General features: G+C 39.2%; 1 protein-coding gene across 1 annotated transcript; it reads right to left on the reverse strand.

Annotated features, from left to right (window-relative positions):
• Positions 1 to 455: 455 nt before the first annotated feature.
• On the reverse strand, positions 456 to 18,328 carry AGA (aspartylglucosaminidase). Its single transcript, XM_073341693.1, has 9 exons — positions 18,080 to 18,328; positions 13,813 to 13,966; positions 12,841 to 12,953; positions 9,621 to 9,733; positions 7,742 to 7,859; positions 6,500 to 6,575; positions 5,295 to 5,402; positions 3,384 to 3,517; positions 456 to 2,526 (listed from the first exon to the last, which is right to left on the reverse strand). The coding sequence occupies exons 1-9, from the start codon at positions 18,267 to 18,269 to the stop codon at positions 2,426 to 2,428; spliced, it is 1,107 nt and encodes a 368-aa protein (XP_073197794.1). The 5' UTR covers positions 18,270 to 18,328; the 3' UTR covers positions 456 to 2,425.
• Between the last annotated feature and the right edge of the window lie 5,021 nt (positions 18,329 to 23,349).

The following is a 23,349-nucleotide window of genomic DNA, read 5'->3' on the forward strand; positions in this document are numbered from 1 at the left end:
AATTCTAATTAAATGGAGAAAACTGATGCTACAAGAATCAATATTTAAAACCTTGCGCAAATGGGAGTAGTTGAGCGCCATCTATGGGTAAAGGTATTATCACAACCTGAGAAACCAGGGAGAAGAAACTAATTTAAAAAAAAAAAAAAATTGAAGCCACCACAAGAACAGTAACAAGTTACTAAAGGAGTGACATATTTGAAGTGGCAGCTTGCTTGCGGCTAGGAAAAGTTTACAGAAAACAGTACAGTTTATTACACTACCAAACAAATAAATAGCAGCCAAAAAACCCCAAGCTAAATTTTGCCAGTAAAGAGAGAAGTATTTTTATAAGTTGCGTTATTGTAGTGCATCCTGACTTGCGACAGATTACTGATTAGTAATTTAAAGAAAGAAAACAAATCTATGCCTCTCAAGCAGTAATGTCTATATCCAAAGACCACAGACAAGAAATCTATCAGTGTAAGTTTTTATATAATGACTAGTGAGGAAACATGGGAGAAAGTACTGTATTTCCACACTTAGGAATCAGAAGGACAGTTCCCAGAATTTCTTAGAATCATAGAACTGGAAGGGACCTCGAGAGGTTATCTAGTCTAGTCCCGTGCACTCAAAGCAGGACTAAGTATTATCTAGAAAGTCCCTGACAGGTGTTTGTCCAACCTGCTCTTAAAAATCCCCAATGATGGAGATTCCACAACTTCCCTTGGCAATTTAGTTCAGTGCTTAACTACCCTGACAGTTAGGAAGTTTTTCCCTAATGTCCAGCCTAAACCACCCTTGCTGCAATTTAAGCCTATTGCTTCTTGTCCTCTCCTCAGAGGTTAAGATCAATTTTTCTCCCTCCTCCTTGTAACAACTCCTTTCTAAGTGGAGTACTTTGCATTTGTCCTTATTGAATTTCATCTATTTACTTCAGACCATTTTTCCAGTCTGTCCAGACCATTTTAAATTTTAATCCTATCCTCCAAAGCACTTACAACCCCTCCCACCTTGGTATTGTCTGCAAACTTTATAAGTTTACTCTCTGTGCCATTACCTAAATAATTGATGAAGATATTGAACAGAACCGGACTCAGAACCGATCCCTGCATGACCCCATTCGTTATGCCCTTCAGCATGACTGAACTACTGATAACTACTCTCTGGGAACTATTTTCCAACCAGTTATGCACTCACCTTATAGTAGCTCCATCTAGGTTGTATTTCCCTAGTTTGCTTACGAGACAGTATCAAAAGCCTTAGTAAAGTCAAGCTGTACCATATCTACCACTTCCCCCCTATACACAAGGCTTGTTACCCTGTCAAAGAAAACTATCAGGTTGCTTTGACACGATTTGTTCTTGACAAATCCATGCTGACTGTTACTTATCACCTCTAATTTATTAATCTGGGGTTCAGTTGCCAAAAAGGACTGTTAAAATTAAGAGATTTACAAAAATGAATTATGGCCAGTGAAACACTTAATACAGAAAAATCAGTCTTATTCCACCCACAGTTCTTCTAGAACTGACCTGTGGGCTCGGAATCTGTACATCTGATGGGTGCTTTACCTGAGCTTAGGCAGCAATGGAATGCTGATCACAGAAGCACTGCTCACGCTGACAGAACACAACATGGGAAGTGAAAAGGAGAGCACAGTATGGAAGCCATCTTCTGAAAATGAGTCAGTTGCTGGGATCCTACCCAACACTTTAGGATTGGAAGGTAATAAGAAACATCTTCATTTGTTCCCAGAAATAAAGGAAGAAAGGAGGGAGTGTACCTGAGTCACAAAAAGCCACAAAATAGAGTAACTTCCTGACACTGCAGGATAACATTTGCAATGTAATACTGCATCACTGTGACTGAACATCATGGAACGATGAAGCATCACCACAAAAGCAGAAGCTTACTTTGCTGCTCTCCATTCAGACATGAAATTGTTCTCCAGTTCTTCTTGGTACAACAGTCGTGCAAACTTTCATCTGTATTTGAGACTGGTTCCAAAAGGCATTTCCCATTTTAAACTATAGTCATCCACATATACCAGCTGAGTATTTTGAAATACCACTTTATCATCAGTAGATATTTTGGATCTCTATACAGTATCCTGGAATCTAAAAAAAAAATCAAATTTGTTCATCCTGTAGATGAAGCCAACTTGCCCACCAGAATTTAGAAATAACCCGCCAGATTAACAGATTCGTTTGCTAGATTGAGAAACTACAGATGAAGTTTACTGACATACTGGTGACATGGTAATAAAACAAAATACATTAAAAAAAGTGAGTGTGATATGTGCTATCTCCACATACATTACTCTTCCTCAAATATCTGTGCAAAAGGAAACTGCAAACACTTTGTAAAATGGCAGTCAGTGAGCCTTTTCAGCCTTCTTTTCCTCCTTGGTCTTTAAGTGTAAATGCAGTTGGTACACAAAAAATTAAATGCAGTCTACTACTTGCTCAGATGGCTGATTTAGCAAAGGACTATAAACCATGAAGTGAAACTGAGTGAATCCTGGAACTTTATTGCAGGCAGCACCTGGGAAAGGGAAAAAAAAGAAACAAAAGTGACCTGCCTATTCCCTATAGGATTAGTATGTCTGTCATATTTCATCTTCTAAAGATCCAATTATTAATTCTGGTACAATGGTGTAATTTCCTTTTACAATCTGTTTAACCCAACATTGAGATTTCTCAAAAGCATTTTACTTTTCATGTGGAAACAGCATGCTCATTACCAGTGTAGTGCACTTAATAAACTTAGTAATGTAAATTAGAAAAAAATATATCTTAATAGTGATGAGTGTAATGCGTTCCTACAACTATAATCGCTCAAATACAGAACTGTGGGAAGAGAGATCAACAACAAGCAGTCTACCCAATAAGCCATATTGATCAGCAAATTTTACTTTCTACTGATCTAAGAGTTTACTAATGAGATGCCCAGCAATAATGACTGATCTTGGATTGCTTTGAAGCTGTGTTACAGTCACATTCAGACTGCCTTATGCCATATCCTAAAGACGTTTGGGATTTTTAATTTTTTTTATAAACCTTCAAATTAATCATACCTATAAAAATATGAGAAATTGAGGTTATAAATAGTTTCGAGTATTTACTAACTCCTCCAGGAAAGTTCTGTACAAATCTTAAGGTATTAGGCTGAAGAGGGCCAACCTGGATTTATGGGGTGTTTGGCAGGATACCATTTAATTATGTACTTCCAGACCTAATAAAATATCTGGTATTTGATAGTAAGAGTGGAAAATCCCCTTGCTCCCCCTACTCCCCAATATTGGTTAAAGTTGCAGCCTGCTGCTTTAAAATACATCTCTATGTTTCACTTGTCTGTGTCAAAGTTCTCTGTGTTGAACAAAATATAACAGTAATATATACCAAAACTTCCAGTTGTGTTGGCACAGATAACAGCACCAAAGAAGTATGGAGCATACTTCTGGATCCTGGAAATAACTTTCTGGCAAGCTATAGCTGGCTCTGTTCCTGTCCTCATATACTCCACTGCTTGATAGCTGATTTAGGAAACAAATCAGAAGTTACACTCATTATGACTGAATATAATCAAAATAGACATTCTAAAATATGATAGCTCAGAACTCAATCAATTACTGGAGTACAGGGGAAAAAAAAAACTACTGGCCAAATCTCCATGTTGAAGATATTACGGTATTCAGTTAGTGATACAAAAATATGGCAATTCATGTCCACTTCATATGAACAAAGTAAATTATTTTGCTTTGTTCATATGAACACAAATACAAAACTGGAGACTAAGCTACTGATCAACTCCTTTCCTGCTTGGAGTTTGCAAGAACTGCTGAATTGCTGTTTTTCCTCATTAATGAAGTGTTTTGGGGTTTTTTGTTTTGTTTTTTTATAAAAGTTGTCTCAGATTTGCCATGAAGCTTCAAAAGGTGTTGTTTTTTTTTAAAAGGTGTTTTATTTTAAATGCAAAACCAAACTAAATACCTTCGTATCTATAGTAACACCACATAATATCATTAGACTAACGATACTGCTAACCAGTTCTACATTTCCACAATGCACAATCTCAAAAGTCAACAATTTTGAGTAACAGCACAACATGGGCCTAAAAGGAGTAGTCTGTTCTGATTTCAGAAAACATAAATACTGTGTATCAAGCCACTATGTCTTGTTACAATAAGAGAAACTCAAGTAAGGAGGGAATGAGCTTCAAATCTGGCACTTTGGAGGAGGACTATCATCACATTTTGGGAAGTTCCTTATCTCTGGACTCAATATCTTCTGTCACAGAAATACAAGTTACCAAAAAAAACCCCTATCTATTCACCTCAGCCGGATAAAAATTTGAATGTAGAGCTATCGTCCATAGTTTGTTTCCTCATAAGTCAATTATTTTGAGATATTAACTTATATCATACATCAACATTTCAGAAGTGAAAAAATCAAGGGGCAAAATAATTACTGTTTTCTGGACGTTTGACAATTCAGAGCTATTCTGCTTTAGATTACACACCCTATTCTGCACAAGACAAGCACACTGACAAACAGAAAGGACATAGACAGTGTCTTCTAGTCCAGTCATTTCCCAAAACCGGAATGCATAAAGCACTGGTATTCCAAGCTTTTGCAAACAGTTCTTCAAGCTGCTTAAAAGAGGACTTAGCATCTTAACTATTATCTTGTGAGCTGAAATCTATTGTAAATATCAATGTCTCTGTAACCTCCAGAATGGAGTACTGCAATATATTCTATTTGAGGCTACCCATGAAGACCATTTGCAAAATTCAGGCACCCAGATTTTAAACAGACTACTACACCATTTTTTGGAAATGAAAAGGAGCAGGCACAAAGTAAGATGCTGACTATATACAATTCCAATGGTGAAGAAAATAGCCACCTCTGAGACCACTTTCTCTTCTTCCTAACACTTAAGAAGTGTTTGTTCCCACAACTGAAACTTGAGTGTAGGACACAAAGCATTTTTGGTGGAGTACATTTAGATCTGAAATCCACTCATTTCTTCTGTCAAAGCCCAGGTTTGGCAACGTTTGCAGGATTTTCAATGAGGTAGCAGAAAACATGTTAAAGAATTGGTAAATGATTTGTTGTCTGTAAGAGAGGATGTGGGGCTAGTCTGGTATTTTTGGCCATGTTGATTGGTATGAATAAAAAAGGAAGCAATGGCCAAATATGTTAAGCAGCCAACAAAACCAACAATTTTATTAATTCATCACTTTATTTGTTGATTTGTTTCACAGGAATTCTCTGGCAAAAATGTAAGCAATCTTCCCCAAAGGGACAAACCTGGGCAAAAAGCGCATCATGATATCACCATCTCCAGTGGCTGCCGCTCCTCCAATTGTACTATCAGCATAGGCTCCAGCTCCAGCTATTGGAGAGTCCCCTACACGACTATATAGAGGAAGGAAAAGAAACATCAAGTTAAAATGAAGACAGTTATAATGGGCCAAATACTGGTCCCAGTTACACTATTGTGCAACCTGGCTGAAGCCAGTGGGGTTGTATCAGTGTACCAGAGCAGAACTAGACCCAATATTTAAAAGGCAAATTCTTAGACTGGGTTCTTGTTTAAACAAAACACAACACAACGTAACAAATAGCAGCAATGAGAATACACCAGGATTTTACAGTTTCATATTCCAGGAACTCCTAATCTTACACCACGTTAATGAGAGCTCTCTACTCTCAGTAATAAGGACTGACACTTGGACACTTAAATACACTGCCAAGAAAAAAGCAAAATCACTCGGTGAAATAGTGACTGTTCCACAGTTTCAGCTTTCCAGAGTATTCTTCCTTCAAGATACAGAAGGTTTCTGTTTCAGTTTAGTCCACTTTGATGGTGGATTAAGCAAATCTGGAAAAAGGCGCTCATTCTTGAATAAGAGAGTTCACACAGAGTTATTCAGGAATAGGTCCATGTGTAAACAAGCCCTCATTCCTTGATCCTGTTGTGACTCCTAAAGTTCTGGAGATATTTATTGAGTCACTCCAAATCAAATTTATCATTGACACGAGTTTTTTAAAGTTTCTTTAACTTTCAAGAGTGAAAACATGGGTCATATGTCTTTTTTTTTTTTTTTTTTTAAAAAAAGCTTTTAAAGGGGCCACCAGGCTTTTACAAGCATAAAGCAGCAAACTCAATTCAACATCAAATATGCAAGGGTAACCCTAGATCTACACATTCTTTAGACAATGCTCATAAAGAACCTATTCTTGCTCCCATTTAAAAATGGAAAAAAAAAAAAAAGCAGGCCTAAAGTAACTTCTACTATATTTATACACAAAGTTGAAAAAACAAGCCCACTAAAAATTGTAATTGCAGCAGCACCTTAAAGACCCACCAGAAAATGGGGCCCTGTTGTGCTAGTCCCTGTATAAACACGATCATTTAGATAAGCAAAATATCACCTCACCTACACAGATAATTACATGAAATCAAGGATTACAAATACCATATGTATTTTTCTCAAACTACAAGTACTAACCCCTGGATTTTGTGGACTGCACCATTTGTAGATGTCCCAACTGCAACATTTCCGGAACCACCAATTACAATCATGCCTATAAATTTAAACAATGGTGAAGCTTAACAAGAATAATTTCTCATATATTTGTTAAAACATCGGTTACAATTCAGCAGCATAAAAACTGATCATATATTTATAGCCCTTGTAAGGGCTCTATTTTTAAAATGAAGTTTTACACCTGAGCTGTGATTTTCAGAGGGACCTAAATATTGGTATTTTAAAACATTTGAAAATTGGGCCATATATAATCATTCTTGGTAAAACAATAATAAGTATAATTTAAATTCTCCAGTGAATTTTTTTATCCAAATTTTAAAAAGAGTCCAAAAAAGCCACTAGTATAAACACACACTTGAAAATACATTAATAAAGCTTAACTACCTTAACTAAGTACAAATGAAGAGGTGACATTCAACACATGACCCACCAATCTTAGCACCCCCTTACTTCCAGCAATTATAGAATTCAGACCTCAATTCAGAAAGATTCTTAAAGCAGTAAGTAGTCCCACTGAAGTCAATTAGGCACGTTCTTAAGTACTTTGATGAATGTGTGTGTGTGTGTGTGTGTGTGTGTGTGTGTGTGTGTGTGTGTGTGTCAGCACTTAAAATTTTAAGTGGTAATTCTTTGGTAATGAAAATTTTGAAGATTTTTTGCATGACAAAGATCCAGTCCAAAATGCAGAAGATAAAATTTAACTGACAAAATATAGATAAATAATCTGTACTGAGTTGTCTGGAAAGGTCTCTCCAAAGTCTGCAGTTCTGGAACGTCTGCTATGCCGACAACGTGAAAAATCAATCATGAAATACAAGAAAATGTTATAAACATACAAAATTGCCTACGATGCAACAACCAAAAATGCTTTACCAGTAAAGTCTGAAAGTCTTTACAAGACTATTACTCCTAACCTATTTTAAACATACAAATTTGCAAACAATGCTGTTGCTCAAATCAAAAAGTTAAAAAGAAGAGGAAACATTAAAATAGATTCTAGATTTACAAACCCTAAATTGACTAAAGAGTTGCAACCAACTCCTTTATAACACGTGCATAAATAGTACACACACTTGAAAATGGTGCTGTATATCTGGTATACTACCAGTCTGAAATAATTTATTTGAACTCAGTAAGACTGAGTTGATCATGAAGCAAAAAAGTGAATACATCTTTTAGCATAAAAGAACCAAAGAGTGTTACCAATTGTATCATGATTATGAATATTTATTCTTTTCTGTGAGTTGATCCATTCTTCACTATTTAATTGTTTAGTCTGTTTGTATGGTCCACAGGATTTTGAGGCATCTGGTATTACATTCTGTAATCAATATTTTATTCATATGAGTCTTTAATATTTCAGTAAAGATGCATTTTAAACAAACTACTGCAACAAAAATCTAAATTCCACCGTTGTACAATATTTTAAGATATCTAATGCACAGTTGTACTGAAGTTACAAAAGAGATGGATATTCTTATTAAGAGATGAATTGACTGACTTTCCATAATGTGTGGTACAGGATCTGTTAATCTGATAGTGCCTATTAGAGAAAAGCAGCAGAACAATCACAAGACTCATTCTTTGGTCAAAACAAGTTTGCATTCTTCAGCAAGATAAAGAAACCACAGAAACAAAGTTGCTGTTAGTACCACACTAAGAGATAAAGTAATCCTCTTGTACTTAAGATGACTAAACTTGGTTACAAGTAATACTTTAGGCAAGACACCTTTTCAAGTAAATGAATAGGCAAGAGAGTATGTACCAAATTAAACTGTCTCAATTCCACTGTATTTCAGATACAAAAACAGACAACAATCTACAGAGGAGTGGACTCTGCAAGCATGTAACAGTCTGTGCACAGGGACAAACATGCTAACTTATGACTGTCATCATCTACAGCAGGGATCTCAAACTCATGGCCCGCAGGCCATCTGCAGCCCGCAAACCTCCCCAATGTGGCCTGTGGGGCTCCAGCAGTTTTGGGGCCAGGTCCCCCCTTGAACCCACCTGCCGCCCCCAGGCACTCCCCGCCAGGCGATTTACAATGGCCCAGGGCCCCAGCAGCGCAGCAGAACTGAGTAGCAGCTGCCTGCTCGCTCCACATGTCTGCTGGCCCCTCCCTGTGGCTGCGGGGTGCTGCGCCTATGCACTGTCCCTGCCTTGAGCGCTCCTGTGGCCAATGGGAAGCTGCGGGGGTGGTGCCTGGGGCAGAAGTGCATGGAGGCCCCCCGCCCCACCCCCCCTTGGAGCCCCAGGTAAGCGGCAGACCCCCCCTCTCCGAGCCACCCCCTCCCCACATACCCCCTCCTGCCTCCAAACTCCCTGCCAGAGCCTGCACCCCCCCTTCCCACACCCACCCTCCTGACCCTAAACTCCCTCCCAGAGCCTGCACCCCAGACCTCCTCTCCCACCCAAACTACCTCCCAGAGCCTGCAACCTAATCCCCTACCCCATACTTCCTCCCCAACCCAAACTCCCTCCCAGAGCCTTAGGCAGGTGAGGTCAGAGTTTTGGGGGGCAGGTTCTGGGCAGCATGAGTGACATTATTGGCCCGCTGGGAGGATTTGAGGACTGGTACTGGCCCTAAAGTAATTTGAGTTTGAGACCCCTGATCTATAACTACCAATTTAGGCTTCAATTTTGGAAAGACTTAAGCCTATGAGTAGTCCCTATGATTGTAATGGGACTACTTCCATGTGTAAAAGTCACTCATGTTTAAATACCTGCAAGATGAAGGCCTTAATTCCCACTAAGGGATTTCATTTAGAAACTCAATTTTAAGTTTCTGCACTCATGCTTCACTGAGAAATCATCCTCTGTTTTTGAGGGTTAGCATTTTCTTCCAAATTCAATGAAAAACCACTGTACTAACATCAATATTAACAGAATTCTACAAATCAGGCAGCAAACAGGCTTTCCAATCCCCAAGTATATCAAATTAGCAAGAATTCCAGGATTTTTAAAAAATATTTAATGGAACATTCTTTGTTCCTTTAATATGAAGTATTTCTTTCTTTAATAAGTCAAGAGTAACAAGCAATGTTGGTCAAATTTCTAAAATAAAACAATTATACTGTACCTTCCAGTAGTTTGGCTGACAGCTTTGATTAAGCCACTTTAAATATATTGAAAGAGAATTCTGAGTGGTTAAATCTTCACAAGGAAATCCCATGCTTTCTGCAAACAGTGAGGCTTTAACAGGCAAAAAGAAAAATTCAGCAATATTGTAGCATGAGTACATTAGGTTTATCATACACTATATGTTATGATCAAGATGAAATATTAGTTTATATATAGCTCATTCCCCTGAAACTATAGAATATACTTCTTCAGACAAACAGCATGTCAGTGTAATCTCCGATATACCATCGCATCCAATTCCTCCTTTACTGAGGGCACTATATCCCACACTTCTAGGAGGAGAGATGCTATCTACTATGTCTTTTTGTTTCTTCATTTAAATATGTTCTCTCTGACTATGACGAGAGAGCTTTCTCTTCAGACATGTTGCTTTACAAAAGGAGCAAAACTTTTCAAAAAGGACAAATACCATCCAAAATCAAGACTGTGCTATGTGTAACAGGGAAATTTTAAACAATCAAAAATTTGTAAGTAGCAAATTAATTACAAAAACACTATCAATTTGATATCTAGACTTTTTAAAGTATGAGGTAAGCAGAGAAAGACTCAGATATCAATACCTGCCCCTGAGTACCTCTGACAATTTCTGTGTCTTTACTATCACACTTTCCTAAAATTTAAATTTGATTATGTATTTCTTAATTTTTTTTTTATAATTGTCACAGTATGAAAAACAAATCAATAGTAGGGTAAACTGACTGTCTATACAGGAGAAAGAATGAAAGCAATTGCCACAAAGCACAGCCAAATGCAAAGTAAATGAACAGAAAAAAATAGAAAAATGCTATTAATTCATCTTTTAGTTACAGTAATCTTTGGAATCATCAATCTGGAAGAAATCAAATTCAGACAGAATTGTTTACAGACTTGTAAATTACCAATCCCTTCCATGTTTGAGTCCTTTGACATTTATGTGAACATAATACATAGTTTTACAAGATTCTTAGGAGTTTCCGCTTATCCAAATATTACAAAAAAAACTTTCAATTGATTTAGAAGTTAATTTTGTATTGCTTTTCTAAAGCTACGTATGTATTGGGAGTTTCATGAGCAAAAGTTACTGATATTTACTGACATTTCAGTATCTAGAACAAGCAAGCAAGAGAGCACATGAGCTAAGAAAAGTCTGCTTGTTCATGTTTATTGATCCTCCTTTTAGGACTTCTGTAGTGGAGCTGTTGGGTAATGTGCACTAAGGTAGCATGGTTTCATTAAAAAAAAAGCATCTATCATACTCCCTATCTGATATAATTTGGAATCACTTAAACTGAAAAGGACTCAGAGTACTGTTTAGGAAGTCAGAAATATAAGACTCAATTATTTTCAATACTGAAAACCAAACAGAACGAATTCCCATTAACATTTTAGTACCAGGAATAATGTACTGTACTTTCCACACATTACAATACTATCAATTACAGTATATTCTATATTATGCTGAACAGTTAAGGGCACAGTTGTGTTCTTTTTTCTGTCAATCACTCAAAGAAACTTCTGTGTGGACAGAAAAATTAAGGAGACTATCCTAGTTTCAAATATTTTTTCTTTTACTCTCCAAACAAGAGCTGAAATATGTAGAATACGGGTATCGGACGATGTAGCTTGATAAAAGCAGAAACAATCTTGTAGAAAAACTCTTACAAGAAGTCATTCTAGTTTGTTCTAAGTACATTTTAAGGACAATTTTTTTTAAATTGTTTCTAATACTTTGTGTGGAACAGAAATGTGCCTTCCTCTCCTCCACTGATATTAAAGTTCAACTCCACACACTAGTGAGTCTGCTGTCCTCTCCAGTCAGCGTTTGCCTTACCACTTCCCAGTGTCATGCCTCATATTGGCTTCCAACATCCCTGCTCTCATCCCGCTGAGCACTTCCAGAGAAAATTGTATGACTCAACTTCCTTCACAAAGAATTTGTTTTTCCCCCTTTCCACCTTCTTTACCCTTCTGACACACGGTGCTGAAGCTTGTCACCCCTCTGACTCTCTGTTCAAACCTACCTCCATTATTCTTAGTCATTCTCAGACTTCATTCCTGGTATTCCAGGTTGCTCTGCTATTCCCACACATCTTTTAGTTTACCCCATCCCAAACCCCTTTCACCTTGAAGCACAAAGTCTACTGTGACTTTCTTTACTTCCCACTCTACTCATTCCCTCCTGAATCCCTTGTATGCTACCGATACTCCTCTTACCACAGTCACTAGAGACTGCCTCCTGGTCAAATCAAAAAGGTCTGTAAAGCATCTCAAACTCCAGCCCTCCCTTTCCAGACCTAAAGGAGTCCTCGCATCAACTACAGCAACTGTCTCCTCTGTCTTGTCTCATTTTCTTCATTCCATCCAAAATGCTACTGCCAAATTCATCTTCCTTTCTTGTCACTGACCACATCACCTCTTTTTAAATTTAATCTTTGCCTTCATGACTTCCTCCATGCAGCCCCCTACACTTAAAAAGCCCTTAAGTCAACCAAAGTCTTCATAGTAACATTTCTTCCATAAAGTCACAAGATATTAATCCACCAATAAAGTATTAAGTTACCTTAAAAAGATGAAACCTCCACTGTTTATAGAATTTATCAATACGTGGTGTGTTGTGCCAAGCTGTACAGTACCTGATTTATTTACAAGCTCTGAGGCAGAAAGTCTTCATGTATGTTTTTAAACTGCAAAGTACAATGACTGTGCTCAATAAATAGGAAAATGAACTTTGAAATAAAATTAAGTACGAATTCTGCCATTCATTTTTTTTTTAGCAAAGCTTCCCTTGTATTTTAAGATGAAATATTGGCATATGCCAGCTTCCATTTATATAGTGTCTTATGTCAAAACATCTTTACTTAGTATGTGCATTTTCAGTGATATGCAAACAGCTCTGGCATTCAAAGTTAATAGTTGCGGCTGAGTCTGTAGAGGGAACATAAAACCCTTTGTTTTAGTTCAAGCAGAAATAGCAGAATAAAAAATCCTGGTAATTTGTAGATATTTAATAAACTTAAAGAAGGATAAATGCTTTTCAACTACTTCACAGCATTCATTTGAATATATATGTGGGGGATTCCTCCACTATCAAGATTTATCTATTGTAAGTCTCCTTATTGTACAGTGATAATTAAGACAAGGATAAGAATTGGAAATAACTGAATAAAGCACATAATTACCTGACTCCCCCACTAATAATGTGTGTTTAGTGTGCTGAATCACTTTCCGTGCTACACCAATAGCATTTTTTATACGTCTGAGATCTGCTACTGCCCCAACTTCCATGGTGTTGCTGAAACAAGAAAACGGAAGTGAGAAATATTTAAGGCATGCATATATTAAACAGTAACAGAGGATAATAAAACAATGACATATCTTTTCCTATAGATACTTTGTGCTTGTCTACACTAAGGAGCTGTGCCATTTTATCTATCCCTGAACGCAGTTATATCAAGATAAAGGTGCGTTATACTGTACTGGTGGAAATCATCTTTGTACTGATATAAATGCATACATATTTAAGTTTTACTAGTTAAGTATTTCAGGTATAAGTAATTGCACCACTAAGCAAACCAGTTGCTCTAGTAAGACTTTCAAAGTGTAGGTCAGACCTAAACAATGAATAAGGTCTAAAAGACGTAACACAGAATTGCCAAGAAAGTAAAATTTGTATGGAAATTAAAGAGCAAATGGTTCTCTATTAAGCTTATGCTTAAACCTCCAGATATCCCAATCCTGCAAAAGTAAGCTTTTCTCTGCCTCTTTAGACAAACAGTCATACAGGTACTGTACATTATGTTTAATTTTCAAGGAGAATCTCTACTCTTCAATATCCAGGAACTCCATATGCATCCCTTAGCTCCCCTATCTGGCAATCAGGCTATTTGAAATGAATGTCAGGGATTGCAAGAAAAATGCTTAGCTAGCTTCCAAACATCCTGGTGCCATGGCAATTTATTCCCTGTTTGATTGGATATTTCCTTCTTTCTACTGTACCCCTGAACACATCAGTTAATATCAGAGTTTGAGTGCAGTGTAATGTCTATAGAACACATCAACATGATGGCATGGTACATATAACAATGTTTACATCATACTGAACTGTACTAAAAATCCTTAGTATTATTCCCTTCTCCAAGTAACTTTCTTACCCATCCATAATCATGGCATCTAATGTTGTTTCTCCATGTTCATCTGGACTTCCTCCAAACCCCACACTTCCATCACACTGATCAGTCTCACACTGACCGCAACCTCTCTCTACTGCATCCAGCTCAGAGCCTCCTGACTTTAAGATATACCATGCTGTAATCAACACAAACACCTGGTAAGTGAAAATAATTACTGTCTAATATTTCATTTAAAATTATAAAAAAACACAACACACATGAAACTACACCAAGTATGGCAGGTAAAAGTAAATTGTATTATGTGTTGTTATTCTTAGGTGAAACTAGAGAAAGTGTTATTCGGGATATAAAAAGTCAACATTTTTTGCATAATTGGATAACGTTTCTGAATGGGAAGCGATGGAATATTTTTGTGAGTGGAGAGTTGTTGCAACAGTGTCCACAATTATAGTATATGATATACACCATAATTGTGGACACTAAGTAAAAAAAACACAATCATTTACTGTTGTGTAATTAAAGCACTCCTTCTCTCCAAGGCGTGAATAGCACTAAAGCCACACATACATACAAACTCTTTCACACAGGTATATCCAAGCCCACATGGAGTCTGTGTACCTATGCAGGATCATGGCATATTTAAAGATTTTTTTTAATATACACAACAGGAAAATGTTATATTAAAAGCATTTCTTAAGAGCCATTTCAGACACAATTAACCATAGTTAAAACGTGCCAGGTATAAAAATAAACCTAACAGTGTTTAAAGTATATAAATAAACAGAAACTAAAAACAGTATTTATGCAGCACTAAAAATAACCATCTTTTTCCCTGCTCCCTCTCTGTCATCTATCCTTTGAGATCTAGTTTATGGCTCAAAAAAAGCCTTTTATGTGAGTCAACACAAATGGCCCTGCTGAACTTGGCCCACAGACCTTGATCATTCAAACTGCTTCATGGGATCAGAGCCCTGAGTGTATGTGAAGCCACAATAAAGTTAATGGAGTCCCCCATGGGTGCAGAGATCCACCCCTCTGGAACAAATAGCAGGATTAGGACACAGGCCCAGATCCTGCAAATATTTATGTGCGTATGTGATGCTGTATAATGGGGAAAGCAACCGACTACACTAATATGGTCACCACCACTTGCAAAACTGTGATAAATCTTGCACAAAAATATACCTTGTATGGTATCACTGAAAAAGTTATAATTGGCGGTGTATAGTTGTCTTGTAATAATGTGTGTATCAATATCGTGTATGGAGTTATGACATTTTGCTATGTGTTTGTAACTTGAACTTGTGAGTCTCCAAAGCATCCACATGTTAACCCTTCAGGAGTAACAAAAGGAGCTGTGAAGACACCCTAGCAATAGCATCCAAAATGTGCAAGCAAAATTTGCAATTCATATGAAGAACTGCTGAGTCTACACCTAGGAAATAGCCAGGATTTTTCCAGAAGAGAGGTCAAGATATAAAAGGCAAGAACAAAAAACACCTTTTACCTCTTTCTTCTTTCCTACCACATCTCTGGACTATTGAATTTTGACAAGGAAAATTTTGAACAAAGGACTGAGGTTCCCACTACTACTTGGGAAAATCAGAGACTTATAAAAAACCATCCAATATAACATCCCTGCTAGCATTTTGGATTTACACACTTTAATTCACCTGCAATGTAACTTACCTGCTTTAAACCTCTGCATAACTCATTTCTTTTCTTAGTTAATAAATCTTTAGTTAGTTTACTAAAGGATTAGCTGCAGCATTGTATTTGGTGAGATCTGAAGTGGACCTTCACCTGGTGGTAAGTGACTGGTTTGGGGGCTGTAAGAACTCAGCATGTGGTGAATTTTGGTTTTAATAACCTGTCAACACAATAGTCCAGTTTGTCTCGGTGGTAAATGTGGCAGCACTAAGATGACTAGCTAAAGCAGGGGTGGGCAAACTACGGCCCGCAGGCCGCATCCAGCTCATCAGACCTTTTAATCTGTCCCTCGAGCTCTAGCCAGGGAGCAGGATCGGATGCTTGCCCCACTCCGCACGTACCATGGCTCCGTGCAGCTCCTGGAAAGAGCGGCAAGTCCTCTCTCCGGCTCCTACATGTAGGGGCAACCATGAGTCTCCGCATGCTACCCAAACCTCAAGCACAGGCTCTGCAGCTCCTATTGGCCAGGAGCTGCACGGGCAGCACCTATGGACAGCGCAGTGTATGGAGCTGCCGCGCCGCGCCTCTGCGTAGTAGCCGGAGCGGGGACATGCTGCTGCTTCAGGGAGCTACTTGATGTAAGTGCCACCCAGAGCCTGCACCCCGACTTTCTCTCATGCCCCAACTCAGATCCCCCTCCTGCTCTCCCAGCCCTGAATACCTTCCTGCACCCCAAATCCCTCAGCCCCACCCTGAGCCCTCAAGCACCCCCCCCATCCAGAGCCCCCTCCCACACTCCAAACCCCTCAGCCCCAGCTCAGAGCCCCCTCCCCCACACCTCCTGCCTCAGCCCGGAGCCCCTCCCGCCTCAGCCCGAAGCCCCTCCCATACTCCAAACCCTTCTGCTCTACCCCCAGCCCTTCCTATACCCCTCATTTCTAGCTCCACCCCAGAGCCCACACCCCCAGCCAGAGCCCGCACCCCAACCAGAAATGTTGTGAGCATTCATGGCCCACCATACAATTTCTATACTCAGATGTGGCCCTCAGGCCAAAAAGTTTGCCCACCCCTGAGCTAGACTGTCAGTGGTTTTATGACGAGCTAATAAAGTGACCCAGGAGCACATATACCTTGCTGCTTTGGCTAAATCTAACTATAGGATATATCACCAATTTCGGAGCATTTGCCAAATTTGGACAGCCTGACCTAATACTGGCACCCTCCATTATGACCTCCACTAGACATGGGTGATAGCATACCTAAACTGGACTATTCTGAGTAATTCCCCCATTGTTTGTGAGACTATGCAAAAGTAGTCAATTTAAGCATGTGGATAAGTGTTGGCAGAAACAGAGCCTTACATTGCAAGTGAGATCTTTCACTGCTGACAAAATTAGGTTTTAACTGAGTTAACAAGAAAGAATTCATATCAAAACTACAGTAGTCTAGCTTGGGTGCATTTTCTAAATCTGTCTCTACAACCTATATCTGTCTTTGTGGGCAACAGTAAGAGTCAGAAATACACATCTTATCTGTAAGTTACAATATACACCTCCTAACAGAGGTAAAACAGAACAACAAAAAATCTAATAATGGTCAGAATTGCTGCTGTCTAAAGAATTATGTTGGACGGATTCTGAAGAAACACTGATTTTTTTAAAAAAAAAATATATATTTTAAGCACACTTTTAAATACCTATGTTACTAATATCCATTCAGATTATTAGAAGTGAAAGTAATGTAAAAACTCAAGTTTGTCCCAATTTATGGTGTTTCATGGTCCAAACTGAGAAAACGCAAAAAGGAAAATAAACAGATTACCTTTATGTGTAGGTTCCTAATGGTATGCTATTTGGATTTCAAACATTGGTGGGGAATGGTGGTGGTTTTTAAAATTATAGTTACAGACAGCAACATAGAAACACTCCTGTTACGCTTTGGTTTGCAAAGCTTTTAATAAAATTTAAATGTTGGGGCAGATGCCCAAGTTAGGAAATATCCCATCCCCCCCATGTTTAACTGACATTTTTATAGTTCCACTTCCTATTGCTTGAACACTTCCATTACTCGTTTGACCCCCAAAGTGTAGAGAGAAAAGGAGTCCTTGCGGCACCTTAGAGACTCACCAATTTATTTGAGCGTAAGCTTTCGTGAGCTACAGCTCACTTCATCAGATCACGAAAGCTTATGCACAAATAAACTGGTGAGTCTCTACGGTGCCACAAGTCCTCCTCTCCTTTTTGCCAATACAGACTAACAGGGCTGCTACTCTGAAAAGCGTAGAGAGGTTGGCTGAGGAACTTCTTTGGGGTCGTCTATCCACAGCAATTGTAGCCGTTTAGCTAAATCAGCATTTCTGAATAGCTGCACCAGCAATACCCCCGAGAACAGCAGCTCTCCCTGCTTCCCAGCCTCCCCCACGCGATCAAGGAGGGCAGTGCAAGACCTGAGTCACAGCCACCCCACCCCACTGCAATCCAGGCGCTGCGGGGAGTGCCCTGGGCGGCACCGCTCCCTGCGCTGGGCACAGGTGCGAAGGAGAACGCCCCCGCCCCCAACAGCAGCCCCAGCCCCCCGCCCGCAGGAGCCGGCCAGCCCAGCCGGGGCAGCACGAGGCAAAGCCCGGAGCCAGCGACACCTGTTTCCGTCGCTTTCCTAAACGCCCAGGTGTTGACGACTAGCGGCAGCGCCGCTGGACTCACGCCCGCCGACACGGACACAGGCGGCGGCGGCGGCGGCAGCAGCAGCCAGAGGACGAGGAGGAGGCAGCGAAAGACGTGAGGCGCGCCGCACCCCATCGCCGCGCGCCGGCTGCACTCATACATCATCCGGGACGCGCGCGCCTGAGCTCGTGACTAATCACGCGGCCACAATTTCACAATCCCACCCGGAAGACGCTCCCGACCGTGAGGGAGGGGAAGGAGCTGTTTGGCTAAGCGAATGGCCCCGCCCCCTCGCCGTCTCAGCTCCCTCCCTCCTCTCTCCAGTGCAGTCAGTGCTGTTACCGCCACCAGCCCCCACTCCCCCCGGCAGAGCCCATGTGCTGCTAAGCTGTGGGCGGGGCTCAGCTGCCGCCCGCTCAGTCCAGGCGGCTGGCTGCCCCCCTCCACCCCCCCGACTTGCACCAGGCTGAGGTGTGAGCTGGACCCCCCCTTGTTCTGTGCCCGGGTGCCAGTTCTGACCCACCCTGGAGTGGGGCTGCCTCGGGTCTCTCACCCAAGTTCTGTGAGTTAGAGCTGGTGCCCTGGCACAGGAGAGGGGGAGCCGGCCTCGAGGTGATGCCTAATGTCCCAGGCATGGGGACTCCTGCTCTGCGGCCAGGACAAGGTGTAGGCACTCACCCTAACTCAGGACAGGCACCGTTGCTAGCCAGGAAAGCACCTGTGCCACTTGGATGGCTCTTAGCAATGCACAGAGTAGGCCACCCCCATCTGAGATGTGAATGTGTGTTGTTTATTTCATTATGTTTCAATGATTATTTGTATTGAGGTGCGGCTGTTGTTGCCACCTCTCATAATAGTGGATGTTTGTCTGAAAACTGCAACACCAGGAGTTGTGGTTACCAGGAGAATATCAGGTGTCATTTTAAAAAAGATAGGACTTTAGCCTTCATGGTTGCAGAGAAAAGCTTGAAAGGGGGAACCCTAAAGGCTCACAAACCAGAAGGCAAATAAAAAGAACCCACAAGTTATTTTTAAAATCTTATGATTTTTAAGCTAGTGTCATACTTTTGGGAGGCCTGACAATTAAACTAGAGTTTGTCAGTGATTAAGACTGAACACAATAAATCAGGCTCCAATGCTCTTGGAAAAAAGTATGCTCTTTCTATGTATGATCATAAGATTCATGCATCAGCTTCTAAGTGTCACTCTGCTCTTGTATGAGTGTATCTTCTAGCAGAGGGGGAGTGTCTCTGTGATGGGCTTTAACTAGTTTCCATGATCTTCTGCTATTGTGGCAAATCATTTATTGAAGCTGACTTTATAAAGTTTATCTTTTTTAAAAGAAAAACAACCACAATGTATATCACATATTTTCATAATCCCGCCAACTGTGCTCAAAATGTACTGCTTAAAAAACACCTGCAACAAATAGTTTAAAAATGTTATGTTACTATAGCAGCTTGAATTATTTTAAAGCCCCAGGCTTACCTGACGTTAGCACCTCAGACACAGTCAATACAAGACACTGATTGTGTTCTGAATAATTGCATACAAGCAACCAGTTATTACTTATGAACAACAAGAGAAACCAACTGTTGCTCTCAGAACTGGGGTGTTATAAAGGTATTGCAGAAATACTTTTCCACTCAATATCATTGGTCTTCTGGAATACATCATGGGTCAAATTCAATGAAATTGTACCAGGAATGTATTTGGCCTCATATAGCTAGACAATTCATCAGAAAGAAGGAAGATGAGATGTCTGGGTCTTACATATGGCAAGGTCAAGTGTGTAGGCATGCATAAATTGTGAGTACACCCAAGCTGGTTTAAAAAGCCTGCAGCTATATTATTATTATTATGACAAAATAATCCACAAACTTTGGAAGGCTGCTGTAGTCACCAAGCAACAGTATTATCCTTTATTACAAAAGTCAACAACATAATAAAACACGCTTAAAATATTGGGTCTGACCACAAGAATAACTCAACTTTAGCTTCCAAGATTTCCCAAGAGTAAAATTGCAAGAAACCTTATTCAGGTAAATACCCTGTTAGCTAATTCATTTCTGATATTAAAGTTCTTATTTCTGCTATATATCTCTTTATAAGGCTTGCAGGGAAAAGATAAGGGCAAAAAAAAGTATGAGTTACTGCTTGCTTAAGAGAATAAGGAGAAAGAATTACTAACAAGAAAGTAGGCCTGTTAATAAATGAAAAGGAAGACAAAATTAACCACTATTCTAAATTGGCTATGTTACTGAACAGCTTGTATAGTTCATCTTTTTACAAGATAAATAAAAAAGGAGTAGGGATCGTTATGAAGTAATGAAGAACTTGCCTACATAGTTTTTGTGCACTGGAAAATACTGATCATGATGAATGCATTTGCATCATGCAAGCCTCGAGGGCAGGACATTTAAGGAACCTGAATGTTTGGTAGGACACATGACAGCATGGCATTGGGTCATGATGCTTGTTTAAATGTAGATTTGGTTGGTTTTGTTTCTATGACAGTTCTTTGCAAGTGGTAGTCAAAATTTAGTAACACAAATTATTAAGTATCAGAGGGGTAGCCGTGTTAGTCTGTATCCACAAAAACAATGAGTAGTCCAGTGGCACCTTAAAGATTAACAGATTTATTTGGGCATAAGCTTTCATGGGTAAAAAACCCACTTGTTCAGATGTATGGAGTCAAATTATTAATCTATCTCATATAGAAGAATATTATTATTATTTGTATTGTGGAGCTTCTGTCTGCTAGGCACCGTACAAACACATAGGGTCAAATTCTGGCCTCACTAATACCGGTGTAAAACTAATAGTAAAGTCAGTAGAGTTACTCTGGATTTATACCAGTAAAACTGAAAGCAGCATTTGGTTAGCATCACTCAAGGCCAACTATTGCTGCTATATCCATCTACTGTAAGTTATTTGAACACTTGATTTTAATTCTGCCTCTGTTGTAAACTGTTTTAAACAATATTGTTGCCTTTGAAAGTTGTTTGTACCTCCACAGACGTTGACTGTATTCTGATTCTGATTTCTTTTCTGGATTAATGGAATCTCACTGCAGTCTCCCACTATCTTGAGTGTTAATTTCACTCTACAGACCATAGCTAAATTAGAATACTGGTAGAGGTAAGAGATGCCACATCTAGTGAACAAAGTGATGATTCCATAGATTGTACCCTGTTAGTAAATTATAAGAAGAGACAGTATTCTAGAGAAAGACTTTCTTTGCAAAAATCCACAATTCACAATAAGATGTGCACCAGTCAGCTCCCTGGTTGATTGGTACTGAGTAAATAATAAAACCAGGGAGAAACTCACCTCTCCTACTAAGAGCATCTCTTCCAACAGTGGCCAGATTCTGCCATAAGTTACAACTGTTCAGTCTCATTTGGGACCATCTGATCAAAAACTGCATGCCTAGCCTTTCTTTGTTTGTCTAATGTTTCACATTCTGATGCCATGAAATCCAATTGATTTCTGTATTTGTAGTTTGTAACTTGTTAACATTTTTAACCTTGATTAGGCTCTATGGTGATCTCAAATTAACACACCCATACATAGACAAAAACATCAAACTAGAGAATATTTTCCGTGAGTGAACCAAAAGAGGTACAATAATTATTATTCGATTAACATTTGTTGTTGAAATTCGCATAGCTGTACATTTTTGCTAACACTAAAGATTTGTGAATACATAAGCCATTTTAAATTAAATCTTACTACTAATTGAATAGATTTTTATTACCTTATTATATTATCTTGATCTATGTAGAGTAGTTTTGTGGAAGTAGATGTCCTCCATTAGTCTGTAATAAAAACTAAATTGGAGGAAATCATGTTTTCCTTCTTTCCTGTTACTGTTTCTGTTTCATTTTTTAAAAAATAAAAAGTTGTACCAGATTCCCAGATTATGATGGCTCACTTTCTTTTTTTTTGTAACTGTTCAAAGTAATTATTGTGTCTTATATGTTCTTACAGTAATATGTTGGCCTGTTGTGCTCTTTTGTCTCAAAAGAAGCTACAGTATGTGTAATATATATCCCATTTGTAATTGCAATACTGGTCCACTGCAGTAATAAAGTTGTCATACTGAACATATAATGGACCACTTTACATTGTTAGCACTGCCTTTTTTATTACAACTGTTTGTAACTTTATGTCTTCATTAATGTGATCCATTGCAATAATAAAGTTGTCGGACATCTCCTGCAACTTACTGTTTTCTACCCCCTGAAAGTTACTTTGGCTTTGGCAGTTGAGTTTACTTACTATTTCAATGTCGATATTGAGGTAACCAGAAATGTGGCTACCATAATCGTATTATTGAATAAACGTGGCAGTTTATGAGATCTGCATCCATTTTATATAAATTTGTTATGATTTGGTGGTAGTATCAGTAAATTTAAATGGGGACTTTGTAAGGACAGGATTTTATAATTGTACTATAAAAATTGATGTAAACTTTGAATTAATTCTGCCAGCCACCCTTTTTGAATAACAGAAAGGAATGACCATCTGAGACTGGGATCTTGTTTCCTATATGCATTATAAACTTCCCTCTAGTCATATCTTTGGTTTAAGGTTTAGTGAGTAAAAGACAGGATCTTATATTGTGTCTGTGTTAATTAGATTAAGGGAATGTTAAAGGCCTGAGCCATAATATAAACTGTTTTGACCACAAGATGTAGTGAAGTTTAATTTCTGTGTTCTCTGTGAGAGACTGTGTGAATGAGGAATGCATGCATCAGGAAAATATAAGGTGTGAAGGCCATTGTTAACCAGATGGTCAAAAAAGGAGGGGCAAAGATGCCTAAGGAGACTGATCGATGCCAGAGAACCATCAATGCTCATCCATGACTGAGGGAAGGCAAATTGACAACCCTGAGGTAAAGACTGGCACCCTAAAGACAAGTGATTAAATACAGGATGACCCTCTCTGAGGTGTTTTGGAATGTTTACATCAAAAGATACACCAATTAAGGAGTAACCTGTCACAAACTGACACAGCAAAATCCATAGACTTGAACAGAGAAAAAGAACTATAAGAACAGGGTGCTTTGCCATGGGACTTTGGGTTCGTCTTGCCACTACTCCAGGAGCACTGGATCACAACCGACAAAGCCCAGCTCCCCTCTGCGACCAATCTGGCTGGCCACTAGATTGATCCAGACTCTGGACTGGTAACTATAAACATCAACTGGCAGGACTGTGTGCATGATGTGTATGTGTG

This window comes from Lepidochelys kempii, chromosome 4 (assembly GCF_965140265.1).
Source record: "Lepidochelys kempii isolate rLepKem1 chromosome 4, rLepKem1.hap2, whole genome shotgun sequence".
In the NCBI taxonomy this organism is placed as follows: Eukaryota; Metazoa; Chordata; order Testudines; family Cheloniidae; genus Lepidochelys; species Lepidochelys kempii.

Excerpts from the sequence above, each read along its gene's own strand:
- AGA (XM_073341693.1), bottom strand. The coding sequence starts at position 18,269 with ATGATGTATGAGTGCAGCCGGCGCGCGGCGATGGGGTGCGGCGCGCCT. Across the intron at positions 9,734-12,840 it reads ATTATTAGTGGGGGAGTCAG|CCTCACTGTTTGCAGAAAGC; the intron begins GTAATTATGTGC and ends TGCCTGTTAAAG. Across the intron at positions 3,518-5,294 it reads ATGATGCGCTTTTTGCCCAG|CTATCAAGCAGTGGAGTATA; the intron begins GTTTGTCCCTTT and ends TTCCTAAATCAG.